The following is a 13,129-nucleotide window of genomic DNA, read 5'->3' as shown; positions in this document are numbered from 1 at the left end:
CTTTATGGAAGTCCATGTACACCACATCAACAGCATTGCCCTCATCAACCCTCTCTGTTACCTCATCAAAAAAACTCCAGCAAGTTAGTTAAACACGATTTGTCCTTCACATCTGTGCTGGCTTTCCCTAATTAATCTGCATTTGCCCAAGTGACTGTTTAACTTTGTCCCAAATTATCGTTTCTAGAAGTTTCCCTACCACTGAGGTTAAACTGACTGGCCTGTAGTCGCTGTGCTTATCTATACACCCTTTTTTGAACATCTGCAATTCTCTGGTCTTCTGGCATCACCCTGAATCTTAGGAAAACTGGAAAATTACTGCTACTGCCTCTGAAATTTCCATTCTCATTTCCCTCAGTACCCTTGGATGCATCTCACTCAGTCCTGGTGCCTTATCAAATTTAAGTACAGCTAACCTATCCAATATCCCCTCATCAATTTTAAACCTTTCAAGTGTTTGAATTGCCTCCTCTTTCACCATGAATTGGGCAGCATCTTCTTCCTTGGTAAAGACAGAAGCAAAGTATTCATTTAATACCTCAGCCATGTCCCTTGCCTGCATGTGTAAATCTCCTTTTTGGTCCCAAATTGGCCCCACTCCCCCTTTTCGACACCCTTTTACTGTAAATATGCCTATAGAACTTTTGGATTCCCTTTTATATTAGCTGCCAGTCTCTCTTCATACACTTTGCTTCTTTTATTTGCTCTTTCATTTCCCCTCTTGGATCTTCTATATTCCGTCTGGTTCTTTGTTGTGTTATCCACCTGACATCTGTCATAAGCACACTTTTATCATCATCATCATCCTAATCTCTCTCTTTCGTCATACAGGAAGCTCTGGATTTGTTTGCCCTACCTTCCCCCTTCATGGGAATGTACCTTGACTGTCCCCGAACTATCTCTTCTTTAAAGGCAGCCCAGTTGCTGTTTTGCCTGCCAACCTTTGATTCCAATTTATCTGGGTCAAATCCATTCTTACCCTGTTGAAGTTGGCTTTACCCCCAGTTCATTATTCTTACTGTGGCCTCTTGTCCTTTTCCATAGCTAACCTGAACCTATGCTATCATGATCACTGTCCCCTAAATGTTCTGCTGAAACTTGATCCACTTGGCCCACCTCATTCCCAAGAGCCAGGTCTAGCAGTGCCTCCTTTCTCATTGGACTGGAAACTTATTGCTGTAGAAAATTCTCCTGAACACACTCTGGAAACTCCTATCCCTCTCTGCCCTTTACACTACTACTATCCCAGTCTACATTCAGATAATTAATATCCCCCATTATAACCATTCTATAATTCTTGCACCCGTATGTAATTTCTTGCAAATTTGTTCCTCTGCATCTTTCCTGCTGGTTGGTGGCCTATAATACTACACTGAGTAATGTAATTGCATCTTTTTTTGTTTCTCAGCTCCAGCCAAATAGATTTTGGCCTGGACTCCTCTCGGACACCTTCTGTCTCCAGCACTGCAATGTTCTCCTTAATCAGAAATGTCACCCCTCTCCCTTTCCTTCCTTTTCCTATCTTTCCTGAACACCTTGTATCCAGGAATATTTAGTACCCAGTCCTGCCCTTCTTTGAGCCAGGTCTCTGTTATCGCCACAGCATCATACTTGCACGTGGCTATCTGCGCCTGCAGCCCATCTACCTTATTTACCACACTCCGCACATTCACATACATACATAGTAACCCTAATTTAGACTTTATTACTTTCCCTCTTACTCTGACCCCACCTAATAACTTAATATTTCCTACTCTAGTGCAATCTGTCTCTCCCAATTGTTTGTGCATCATGGTGTTCCTCTTATGTTATCTGCTGGTTCCCACGCCTCTGTCAAGTTAATTTAAACCCTCTCCAATAGCACTAGCAAATCGCCGCGTGATTGAGGTCAGACCTGAAAGTTTTCAGTTTCGCATGTTTGGTGCTATGGTATGATCAGAATTTATGTGAAAGAATGCAGGAAAATTTAAGTGATGTGCATGCTATAATCTGATATTTTACTTCGTGACTGATGGGAGTAGATACTTTAAAGAGAAAACTCTATATGTATCAGCACATGCAGACATCAACATACTTATTTACAGACATAAAGTAATGTTCAAATAATTGAAGCCTGCACTGCCAGCTTCCAGCCTGAAAATGATGAGCGAACTGCAATCTGAAAACTTCCCTGACCACCTAAACATCAATTAAATTCTGAACGATGAGTGTTTCTCCCCTCCTCGACAGAACTATACGTTATGTGGTGTAAAACTTTCAAAATTTGACTTACCGCGCACAATGTATGAGCGATTAAACAGTAATATTATAAGTGGCATACATAACCTGTGAGTCAGTAGGCCATGGATTCAAGTCCCACTCCAGAGACTTGCGATCATAATCTAGGCTGACACTCCAGTGCAGTGCTGAGGGAGTGCTCTGCCATTGGAGGTGCTGTCTTTCAAATGAGATGTTAAACTGAAGTCCTGCCTGCCCCCTCAGGTGGATGTAAATGACTCCATGGCACTGTTTTGAAGAGGAGCAAGGGAGTTTCCCTGGTATTCTGCCTATCATTTGTCTTTCAACATCACTTAAAAATGTATCTGGTAATTCATTCATTATGTTAAAATTGGCTGCTGCGATTCCTAAATTGCAACAGTGACTACACTTCAAAAGTACTTTATTGGCTGTAAAGTTCTTTGCGATGTCATGAGGTTATGTAAGGTGGTAAATAAATGCAAGTCTTGTTTTTTCTTTTTATTCTGCATTTCTTGTCTGTCATTCCTCCTTTTATCACAGTTCAAGTCTCACATTGAACTTTTCATGCCACATTATAAAGAAAAGTATCCAGCTACAAAGGTGCTCTCCAGTAGCTCAAAATTCTGCCGCCAGAATGTCTGCAGTCCCTTTAAACATTCATTTAGCTATAAAGGGATAAGCGTCTACACTTCACTTGGTATAAATATTCCGAACCTTACAAAACAGCTATAATGTGAGCAATGCTCTGTTACAACGGTACAGCAGTGAGTGGAGATGTCACACTCTGGGATTTTCCATCTTCCAAGTCACCTAACCTTCATGTGGAATGCAAGTAGGAAACCTGGGAGTGATCTTCCATTATGGTCATCTGTGATTAATACCATGGACTCCGAGAAATGCAAAGAATTTGGAGACGGTCTTTTCATTTACAACTGGGTCCTTTGGTGCATTTAGCTATTGGCTACTAACAACATCTTGCTATTCTTTTCCTTCTGTGTATTTCACCAAGATACTTTTTAACCCATACATGTTTTGGTCTGGCGAGAGATTGGGCCAGATATTGCAGTCCAGATAATGATGAGGCTAATGGCACTCGCTGTTATTTATGCCTAAATGTTGCAGCAACTTCAGGCGAGGAGCACATAAGAAATTTCTGCCTGAGTTGCCACTGGCTTCATGAAATTGATTTATTCACTGACAGCCTCACAATTGACATGCATTGAATGTTGTGAAATGGCTGTACTTGAGTGGCATATATGAACTAAACTGAAATGAATAAGTCTTGTCATTTCAAGCACATACTCATACTGATGTGATGGTTATTAATTGCTGCCAATCAACCTCTCTGGGACTGAAAATGAACTATTACCTCTGTGGAATCTCATTCTTTCAGGCAATCATTTTTGGAAATTTTAAAAATGTCATTTAAAATTAAAATGTTTTAATGTTTCTCTCTCTTTCTTTCTCTCTTTTTGGCTCTCCGTCTTTTTTTTCTCTCTTGCGCTCTCTTTTTTCTGTACTTGAATTCATCCACTCCAATTTACATTTCCTTCTGCGTCTTGCACTGTTGTCAGCTAACATTTTCAACACTTAATGGGCAAAATTGTTTTGAACTGAAAGGTGTGGGGCAAGTCTAACCAATAACAGATGCTGTTAGTTGCCCTACTTCAGCAAAGTCTGGCCCATTACTTCTGATGTCATTGATGGTGGTGCTAGGCCTGCATATTCTCCAGAGTGAGAAATATTGCACCAGAAAGGAGCTCATGGTATTGGGGGTAGTGTATTAGCATGGATTGAGGATTGGTTAACCCACAGAAGACAGAGAGTTGGATTAATGGGTCTTTTTCAGGTTGGAAAGATGTAACTAGTGGAGTGCCACAAGGATCAGTCCTCGGGTCTCAATTATTTACAATCTATATTAATAATTTGGAGGAGGGGGCAGAGTGTAATATATCCAAATTTGCTGACAATACAGAAATAGGTGGGAGGGCATGTTGTGATGAGGACATAAGGAATCTGCAAGGGGATATAGATAGGTTGAGTGAGTGGGCAAAAACTTGGCAGATGATGCAGGAAAGTGTGAGGCAGGAAGAATCAAAAGGCAGACTATTATTTAAATGGAGAGACACTCTTATTAAAAAAAAAAGTGCAGCACAGAGGGATATGGGTGTTCTTGTGCATGAAACACAAAAAGTTAGCATGCAGGTGCAGCAAGTAATTAAGAAGGCAAATGGAATTTTTGCCTTTATTGCTAGAGGGTTGGAGTTTAGAAATAGGGAAATCTTGTTACAACTGAACAGTGTGTTGGTGAGGCTGCACCTGGAGTACTGTGTACAGTTTTGGTCCCCATATTTAAGAAAGGATATACAGGCATTGGAGGCAGTTCAAAAGAGATTCACTAGGCTGATTCCAGGTATGAAGGGGTTGACTTATCAAGAATGGCTAAACAGGTTAGGCCTTTATTCATTGGAGTTTAGAAGAATGAGGGGCGATCTTATTGAAACGTACAAGATTCTGAGGGGGCTTGACAGGGTAGTTGTTGAGAAGATGTTTCCACTAGTGGGGGAATCTCAAACTAGTGGACATAGTTACATAATAAGGGGACACTCATTTAAAACTGAGATGCAAAGGAATTTCTTCTCTCAGGATAGTTAATGTCTAGAATTCTCTACCTCAGAGAGTTGTGGAGGCTAGATCACTGAAAGTATTTAAAGAGGAGATAGATAGATTTTTGAAATATTGGGGAGTTGAGGGCTATGGGGAGCTGCCACAAGAGGAGTTGAGGTATGGTGCAGATCAACCATAATCTTATTGAATGGCGGGGCAGGCTTGAGGGGCTGAATGGCCTACACCTGCTCCTATTTCTTCTGTTCTTGTGTTCTTAAAGAGTTAATCGTTAAACCTACACACGGTAACCTGCACACGCTGGCGAGTGAAGTCATAGATTTTGAATTAAAGGTGTCTTGGTGGATGTGAATCTTCAGACATATGGTGATTACAGACTTGGGTTCAGATTGCACTTCTATATCGTGAGAGTGAAATGTGCCTGTCACTTCTAATCAAAAGTACGACACAACTACTGCCCTTATCATAGTTTTCCCTGTTTGAGATTAGATGATGAAATTACGGGCTGAATTTTATCAGCGCTCTGCGGCGGTGCTATGAAGTTGGTAGCCTTCTGACATGGAATTGCTGCCATTGAGCCCCCGCAATATTTTGCGCGGGGGCTCATTTAAATGGAGGGGGTGGAGTGTCCACCCCCAATGATCTGGAAGGGGCGGCCACCGTGTCCCCGGCAATGGCATCCGTGCTGGCGCCTTTTTTAAAGGGCTTCAAGCCTTTCAGCGACATTTAAATTTTTAAAGGTCCCGGTCTCTGGGAAATAAAAATAAAATTTTTATGTAACTTTAAATCCTGTCTCCCGCCCGCAATGGGTAATCTATATATAAGTTTCCCTATCCCCCCAGAAAACACTTTTTTTTTGTTTATGTCCCGAACTTTTCCCCCGAACTTTATTTCCTTTGACCCTCAACCGCTTCCCACCATCCCCACACCTAATGAAAAAGGTTTTCCATGCTACCCACCACCCCCCCCCCGCATCCCGCTCTGATAATTTTATTCCTCCCTCCTCACCACCAGTGTCTCTCCTTGGAACTCCAAATGGAGTTACGAAGGTGCGCGAGTTGCAATCGTAAAATCGGCGTGAGACGGCCGCCACCATCAGGTAAGTTAATTTGAATTTTTAATTACCCTCATTTTAATATTGTAATGAAGGCCCCACCACCAAGTGGCGGGGGTGGGGAGGCCACACCGAGGCCTCTCCACCGCTGCTATTATCCAGCGGGGCCTTCTCGGCATCGTGGGCCATGGCGAGCCGCTCCTGCTAGCATTTTACAGGCCTCCCCGCCATGACCCATGGCGTTGAGGGGCTGGTAAAACTCAGCCCTATATTTTATTATTGTTGGAACATTTGCTTTGCTCAACAAACAATTTGCTTGCCACCTTTAGGAGCTTTTTTTTTTAATGAGGTTGAACTGTTTCACTTGACCATGTGTTCATTTTTAGAATAGCCATGCTAAGAATCCATTCAGCTCTCTGCTCAATCTGATGACTTGTTCGTGGGTGGGTGGAGGTGGGTGGGGCAAAAGAAAACAATGGTGGAAAAGAAACCTGCAAATGCTGGGAGTCTGAAAAGATTTGTCAGCACATTGTTTCTATATACAGATGGATGAGATGTTTCCTGTAATTGTAGAAATCTCAAGAAGTTTTTTAAAGTGTTTATTAAAATTATAAGTTTTGCTAACCCTGATTTTGTCAGCCCAGTACTGGTATACAGACAAATGCCATGAAGATTCTGGGTTTTTTTTCAAAAAAAAGGCATCAATAGGGTAAATCCAAGACTTAAAATTTACTGAAAGTCCTGGTCAATTGGTGATTAAAACAGGTACTATGCTGTGCTCTATATTCTTTTTCTGTGATCCCTTTTTATTAACTATCTCTTTCTAACAACAGGGTGACTTTACTTGGAACAGCATGTCTGGCCGCAGTGTTCGACTGAAGCCTGTCCCTATTCAGAGTCTTTCAGAGCTGGAGAGAGTACGGCTACAGGAAGTGGCTTTTTATCGGCTGCAGCAGGACTATGACTTGGGCTGCCAGGTTACAATTCCAAAAGGTAAGACCTCCTTGCAAAGAGTTTCTCATAAAGATCACAACTTTTTTTTTAAACTTTTCATGGTCTGTGACATTAGAATTACTTTTTCTCAGTTTTCAGGTAATGTAACTAAGAATTTTTTTTTTACATGTTGTAATGCTGATGAAGAGCCCTGTAACTCGGGTTGCCAACCCTCCAGGATTGTCCTGGAGTCTCCAGGAGTTGAAGATTAATCTCCTGGTCACTGCTGCAAGCAGCCCAGGAGAAAAATCTTAAAGGCGTTAAAAAAAAAAGTGTTTTTTTATTTTTTTTTTGAACACTTTTGTTTTAGTTATAAAAATAATGGAGATTGGGCAAAAAGTCTTTTTTTTTCTCCATCATCAAATTGGATAATGAAGAATCTATTTGCTTTCCAGTTGAAGTGGGAATACAAGAAAAGGACTCAGACTGTTCATCAGCCTGCGAATCTCTTTTTTGTCGTTCATGGGATTTTGGCATTGTTGGCTGGGCCAGTATTTGTTGCCCACCCCTAATTGCCCTTGAGAAGGTGGTGTTGAGCTGCCTTCTTGAACCGCTGCAGTCCCTGGGGTGTAGGTACACCAACAGTGCTGTTAGGAAGGGAGTTCCAGCATTTTGACCCAGCGACAGTGAAGGAGCGACGATATATTTCCAAGTCAGGATGGTGTGTGACTTGGAGGGGAACTTGCAGGTGGTGGTGGTGTTCCCATGTGTCTGCTGTTCTTGTTCTTCTAGAGGTCACTGGTTTGGAAGGTGCTGCCGAAGGAGGCATGGTGAGTTGCTGCAGGGCACCTTGTAGATGGTACGCACTGCTGCCACTGTGCATCAGTGGTGGAGGGAGCGAATGTTGAAGATAGTGGATGGGGTGCCGATCAAGCAGGCTGCTTTGTCCTGGGTAGTGTCGTGCTTCCTGAGTGGTGTTAGAGCTGTATCCATCCAGGCAAGTGGCGAGTATTCCATCACGCTCCTGACTTGTGCCTTGTAGATGGTGGACAGGCATTGGGGAGACAGGAGGTGAGTTACCCGCCACCATAGTCCCAGCCTCTGACTTGTAGCCACGGCATTTATGTGGCAGATCCAGTTCAGTTTCTGGTCAGTGGTAACCCCCAGGATGTTGATAGTGGGAGATTCAGCGATGGTAATGCCATTGAACGTCGAGGGGAGATGGTTAGATTCTCTTTTGTTGGAGATGGTCATTGCCTGGCACTTGTGTGGTGCAAATGTTACTTGCCACTTAGCCCAAGACTGAAAGTTGTCCAGGTCTTGCTGCATTTGGACACGGATTGCTTCAGTATCTGAGGAGTTGTGAATGGTACTGAACATTCTCCACGGTTAGAGTGTGTTGATACAAAAACATTTTACACTGAATTACTCTATATCTTTTTCATTGCCTAGTAAGCCTGACCCAGTTGACAATAGGCATAAAGAATTGATGTCCTGTGAATCAGAATAACTAGGAAGTATCTTGCAGGCTGTCCCTGCTCCCAATATAATGCTTAATTTAAACGCCTGTACCTTTCAGGTACTTCTGAATTTGGACATCCCCACCTCTGGAAATATGTACAGTGTGTGCAAACGAATCTCAGCCCACTTTGCCCATTCACGTACACCTGATATTTTCCCTTCAACAGCAGCAGAACTGTACATCCATGTGCTTTTAAAAACATAAATAGGAGCAGGAGTAGGCCATAATGATTCCTCACTTTAGTAAGATCATGACTGAAATTTTACATTCACTTTACTCTCCTGCCCTATCTCCATTTCCGTTGATTCCCTTAGTGCCATCAATTTCAGTCTTGAATATATTCAACAACTGAACATCCACAGCCCTCGGGGATGGGGTGGTGGTGGTAGTGAATTCCAAAGACACTCAATCCTCTGAATGAAGAAATTTTTCCTCATCACAGTCCTAAATAGCTTACCCCTTATCCTGAAACTATGACTTCTAGTTCTAAACTCTCAGCCAGGGAAACAGCTTCTCAGCATCTACCCTGTCAAGTCCTCTACGTTTCAGTGAGATCACCTCTAATTCTAAACTCTATAGAATATAAGCCCATTCTACTTGATCTCTCCTCATAGGACAGCCCTCTCTGCTCCGGAATCAATGTAGTGAACCTTTGTTGCATCCGCTGCAAGGCAAGTATATTCGTTCTCTGTTAAGGAGAACAAAACTGTAAACAGTACTCCAAGTGTGGCCTCACCAAAGCCCTATATAGTTGTGGCAAGACTTACTTACTCTTGTACTCCAAATCCCTTGTTGTAAAGGGTAATATACAATTTGCCTTCCTAACTTGTAGTTGCACATTAGCTTTGTGATTTGCGTACATGGACATGCAAATTCCCGAATGCTAACATTTCCCAGGCGCTCTCCTTTTCAAAAAAAAATTCTTCTTTTCCATTCTTGCTAGCAAAGTCAATGATTTCAAACTTCCCTACACAATACTCCATCTCCCATCTTCTTGTGCAATCACCTTAACCAGTCTATATCCATTTTCAGCCTCTTCATATCCTCCTTGCAGCTTATTTTCCCACCTAGTTTTGTATCATCACCCAGCTTGGAAATATTGCACAGTCCCCTCATCTAAGTCATTGATATAGATTGTAAATAGCTGACGTTCAAACACTCCTTGCAGCATTCCACTAGTTGCAACATTCCATTGGTTGCACCCTGACATTCTGAAAATTACCTGTTTATCCCTACTCTCTGTTTAACCAACTTCAGTCCATGCTAATATATTACTCCAATCGCATCAGCCCTTATCTTGTGTAACAACCTTTTCTGTGCCACCTTATCAAATGCCTTCTGAAAATCCAAATTTACTCCATCCCACTTGTTCCCCCTTATCTACCTTGTTAGTTACACCCTCAAAAAAAACTCCAATAGATCTGTCAAACACTTTCCCTTTCATAAAACCATGTCAACATTGCCTGATCATAGTGATTTTTCATGTGTCCTGTTACCGCATCCTAAATAGATTTTAGAATTTTCTCTATTACAGATGTCAGGTTAACTGGCCTCTACTTCAATGTTTTTTTTCCACCTCCTTTCTTGAACAACAGTGTTACATTTGCTACCTTCCAAGCCACAGGGACCATTCTAGAATCTAGAGAATTCTGGAAGATCAAAACCAATGCATCCATAATCTCTGCAGCCACCTCTTTTAAAACCCTTGGCTATAGGTAGATACTTGTCAGCTTTTAGTCCCATTAATGTATCCAGTACTTTTTCTTTCTTAATTACTTTACTTTACTTCCTCAGTTCTGTTAGATCCTTGGTTCCCCACTTTTTCCAGTATGTTTAGCATGTCTATCATTTCTTTATTCCCCATTATAGTTTCTCCTGCCTCTGCCTTTATGGGACCATATTTACTTTCACTAATCTCGTCTCTTCCTTTTTACATACTTATGAAAGCTCTTTACAATCTTTTTTATATTTCTTGCTAGTTTACACTCATTCCATTTTCTCACTCTATCAGTTTCTTGGTCAATTTTTGCAGACTTTTAAAGCCCTCCCTATTCTCAAGTTTACAGCTCTCTTTGGCAATATTGTAAACCCTTTCTTTTAATCTAATATTCTCCTTAACTTCTCTAGTTAGCCATAGCTGTACCACTTTTCCAGCAGTTTTTTTATTTCTCAAGCCAATCTATGTTTGAGAATTATGAAATATTTCTTTAAATGTTCGACATTGCTTATCTACCATCATATCTTTTAATCTAATCTCCCAATCTCCCTCAGCCAACCAATCCCGCATACCTCTATAATTGCTTTTGTTTAAATTTAAGACCTGAGTTTCGTTCTTAACCACATCATCTCAAACTTTGGGATTCATCATATGATGATCACTGTTCCCCAGAGGATCCTTTACTATAATTATACTAATTTAACTAATTGGTCTCATTGCACAATACCAAATCTAAAATAGCTTATCCCTAGTTGGTTCCTCAACATATTGTTCTGGAAACTGTCTTGAATGCATTTACTGAACTGGTCCTCCAAGCTGCTTTTGCCAATTTGATTTCCCCAGTCTATATGAAGATTGACGTCCCAAAGGATTATTGCATTACCCTTGTTACATGTTCCTGTAATTTGCTGATCTATACTGTCCAACATTTATGATGACTGTTGGAGGCCTATAAAGTACTCCCACCGTTGTTTTCTGCCTTTTTGTTATTTCTTAGCTCCAACCATATTGATTCTACATTGTGATTTTCTGGGCTAAGATCCTTCTCAGTACTGCCTTTATCTCATCCTTTATTATCAGGTTTACCTTGCCTCCTTTTTATATTTTGATTATCTTTTCTAAAAGTCAAGTCCCCTGGAATATTTAGCTCCCAACTTTCGGCACCTTGCAAATATGTCTCAGTAATGGTACCAGATCAAATTTGTTTATCTCTATTTTGCCATTAATTCATCTATCCTGTTACTAATACTTTGTGCATTCAGATATAGCAGATTTCAATTTTAATTTTTAATATTTTTCTGTGATGTGGTCTTTGTTAGTTTCCTGTTCCTATTATTAACATCTCTGCCCCTTCCTGACAGAATCTGCTTAACTTTGTCCAAGTCATTACTCTGTTCTACAGCTTTGACTTTTTCTTTCACTTATAGATTTTCCCTTACCTGAACACTCCCTCTCTCATTAGTTTAAAGCTCTATCTACAACTGTAATCATTTGATTTGCCAGAACACCGGTCCCGGCCTGATGTTATGTGGAGGCCGTCCCAACGGAGCAGCTTTCTCTTTCCCAGTACTGGTGCCAGTGTCCCATGAATTGAAACCTCTGCCTCCCACATCATTTTTAGCCATGTAGTAAAACATCCCAAAGCTTCACAGGAACATAATCAAATAAAAATTCACTCCAAGCCACATAAAAGGATATGCGGACAGGTGAGTACATTTTGAGGAGCCTCTTCAAGGAGGAGAGAGCGGTAGAGAGCTTTAGGGAGGGAATTCCAGAACTCGGGGTTTAGGCAGGTGAAAGTATGGCTGCCAATGGTTGGGTGATGGAATTAGGGACGTGCAAGAGTTTTGGATGAGCTGTGAAGTTTCTGGAGGAGGAAAGGTACCAAGGCCAGCCGAGAGAGCAAGCTGGGAATACCCAAATGGAAAATCAATGCTACCATCATTTGGTTGGTGAATTGGTTTGGTTGGCATCCTTCCATCTATGAAAGACGATGGACACGCAGCAAGCAGTCCATTTAGGTGGGGTGTCTTCTCTTGCTGCACATTTGCTGATGGCTGTGAAGGCCAATCCTTGAGAGGCAGGTTCTGCCACAAGTGCTGCACATGAAACTGCCAAGTGATGCTGTGAGTTGTTGACTTTGGCATTGATGCCTGTTGCCAAGCTGCTGTTGCAACTAGTCATTGTGGTAGTGCACACCAGTCCACAGGACGTGTCACCATTTCCCTCTTTCGCCAGCTAGTAACTCCCAGGTGTGATAGTTGACATTTAGGGTCTTCATGTCACACTTGTAAGCATCCTTGAAGTGGAGCTTTTGGCACCACACTGGTCATATGGCCCCAGCTACCTCACCATACAGAAAGTTCTTGGGTATGCGACCGTCTTCCATCCTGCGGACGTGTCCGAACCATTGAAGCTGTGTCTGCTTAATTAGTGCCTGCCTTTGAGAGGACTCCCACATTTGTGATTTTGTGCTGCCAGGATATACCCATAATGCGCCGCAGGCAGCGAAGATGGAGATTTATTGAGCTTCTTTTCCTGATAGCTGTAAGTCTCCCATGTTTCACAGTCATACAGCAAGGTGCTGAGAGCACAGGCCTTATAAACCATCAGTTGGTTCCTAAGGGTCAGCACCACTTCCAGTGGGGCATTATTTAGTGTGATGAGGGGTGGAGATGCAACACTTTGTCCCAGGACCATGTTTTTATTGACCTTTATATTCAAGGAGAACAAGTGGTGCATTACGAGGGTGGTGAATTACAAGAATAAGAAACTTGCATTCGATAGCATTTCTCATGCACAGGATGCTGTCCGAGCACCGTACAATAAAAGGAGTAAAGTGATTGTGAGGTTACTGTTCATGGAAACTGCTGTCTAATTGTGCAAATGAGTAAAGATGTTGAGGGGTGGGAAGCCCCCCTCCCCACCACCCCCAATAGTAACTTCAAAGTAGATAGTCATTCACAAATCAGAGGAAGGGTATGATTGCACATCCACAGGTTAATGAGCTCGAGGAACAGCATCTCATTTACCGATTAGG

General features: G+C 41.9%; 1 protein-coding gene across 5 annotated transcripts in view; it reads left to right on the top strand.

Moving 5' to 3' along the window:
* LOC137374374 (rho GTPase-activating protein 6) overlaps nt 1–13,129 on the top strand; it is a 642,504-nt gene that overhangs the window by 469,234 nt on the left and 160,141 nt on the right. For all 5 annotated transcript variants that reach the window (XM_068040369.1, XM_068040368.1, XM_068040371.1 and 2 more), the window contains one exon: nt 6,751–6,910. In XM_068040369.1, the coding sequence (XP_067896470.1) occupies nt 6,751–6,910 (160 nt within the window). The remainder of the gene's footprint in view (nt 1–6,750; nt 6,911–13,129) is intronic.

Source organism: Heterodontus francisci, chromosome 10, assembly GCF_036365525.1.
Source record: "Heterodontus francisci isolate sHetFra1 chromosome 10, sHetFra1.hap1, whole genome shotgun sequence".
Lineage (NCBI taxonomy): Eukaryota > Metazoa > Chordata > Chondrichthyes > Heterodontiformes > Heterodontidae > Heterodontus > Heterodontus francisci.
This window is presented reverse-complemented; position numbering and strand designations above follow the sequence as displayed.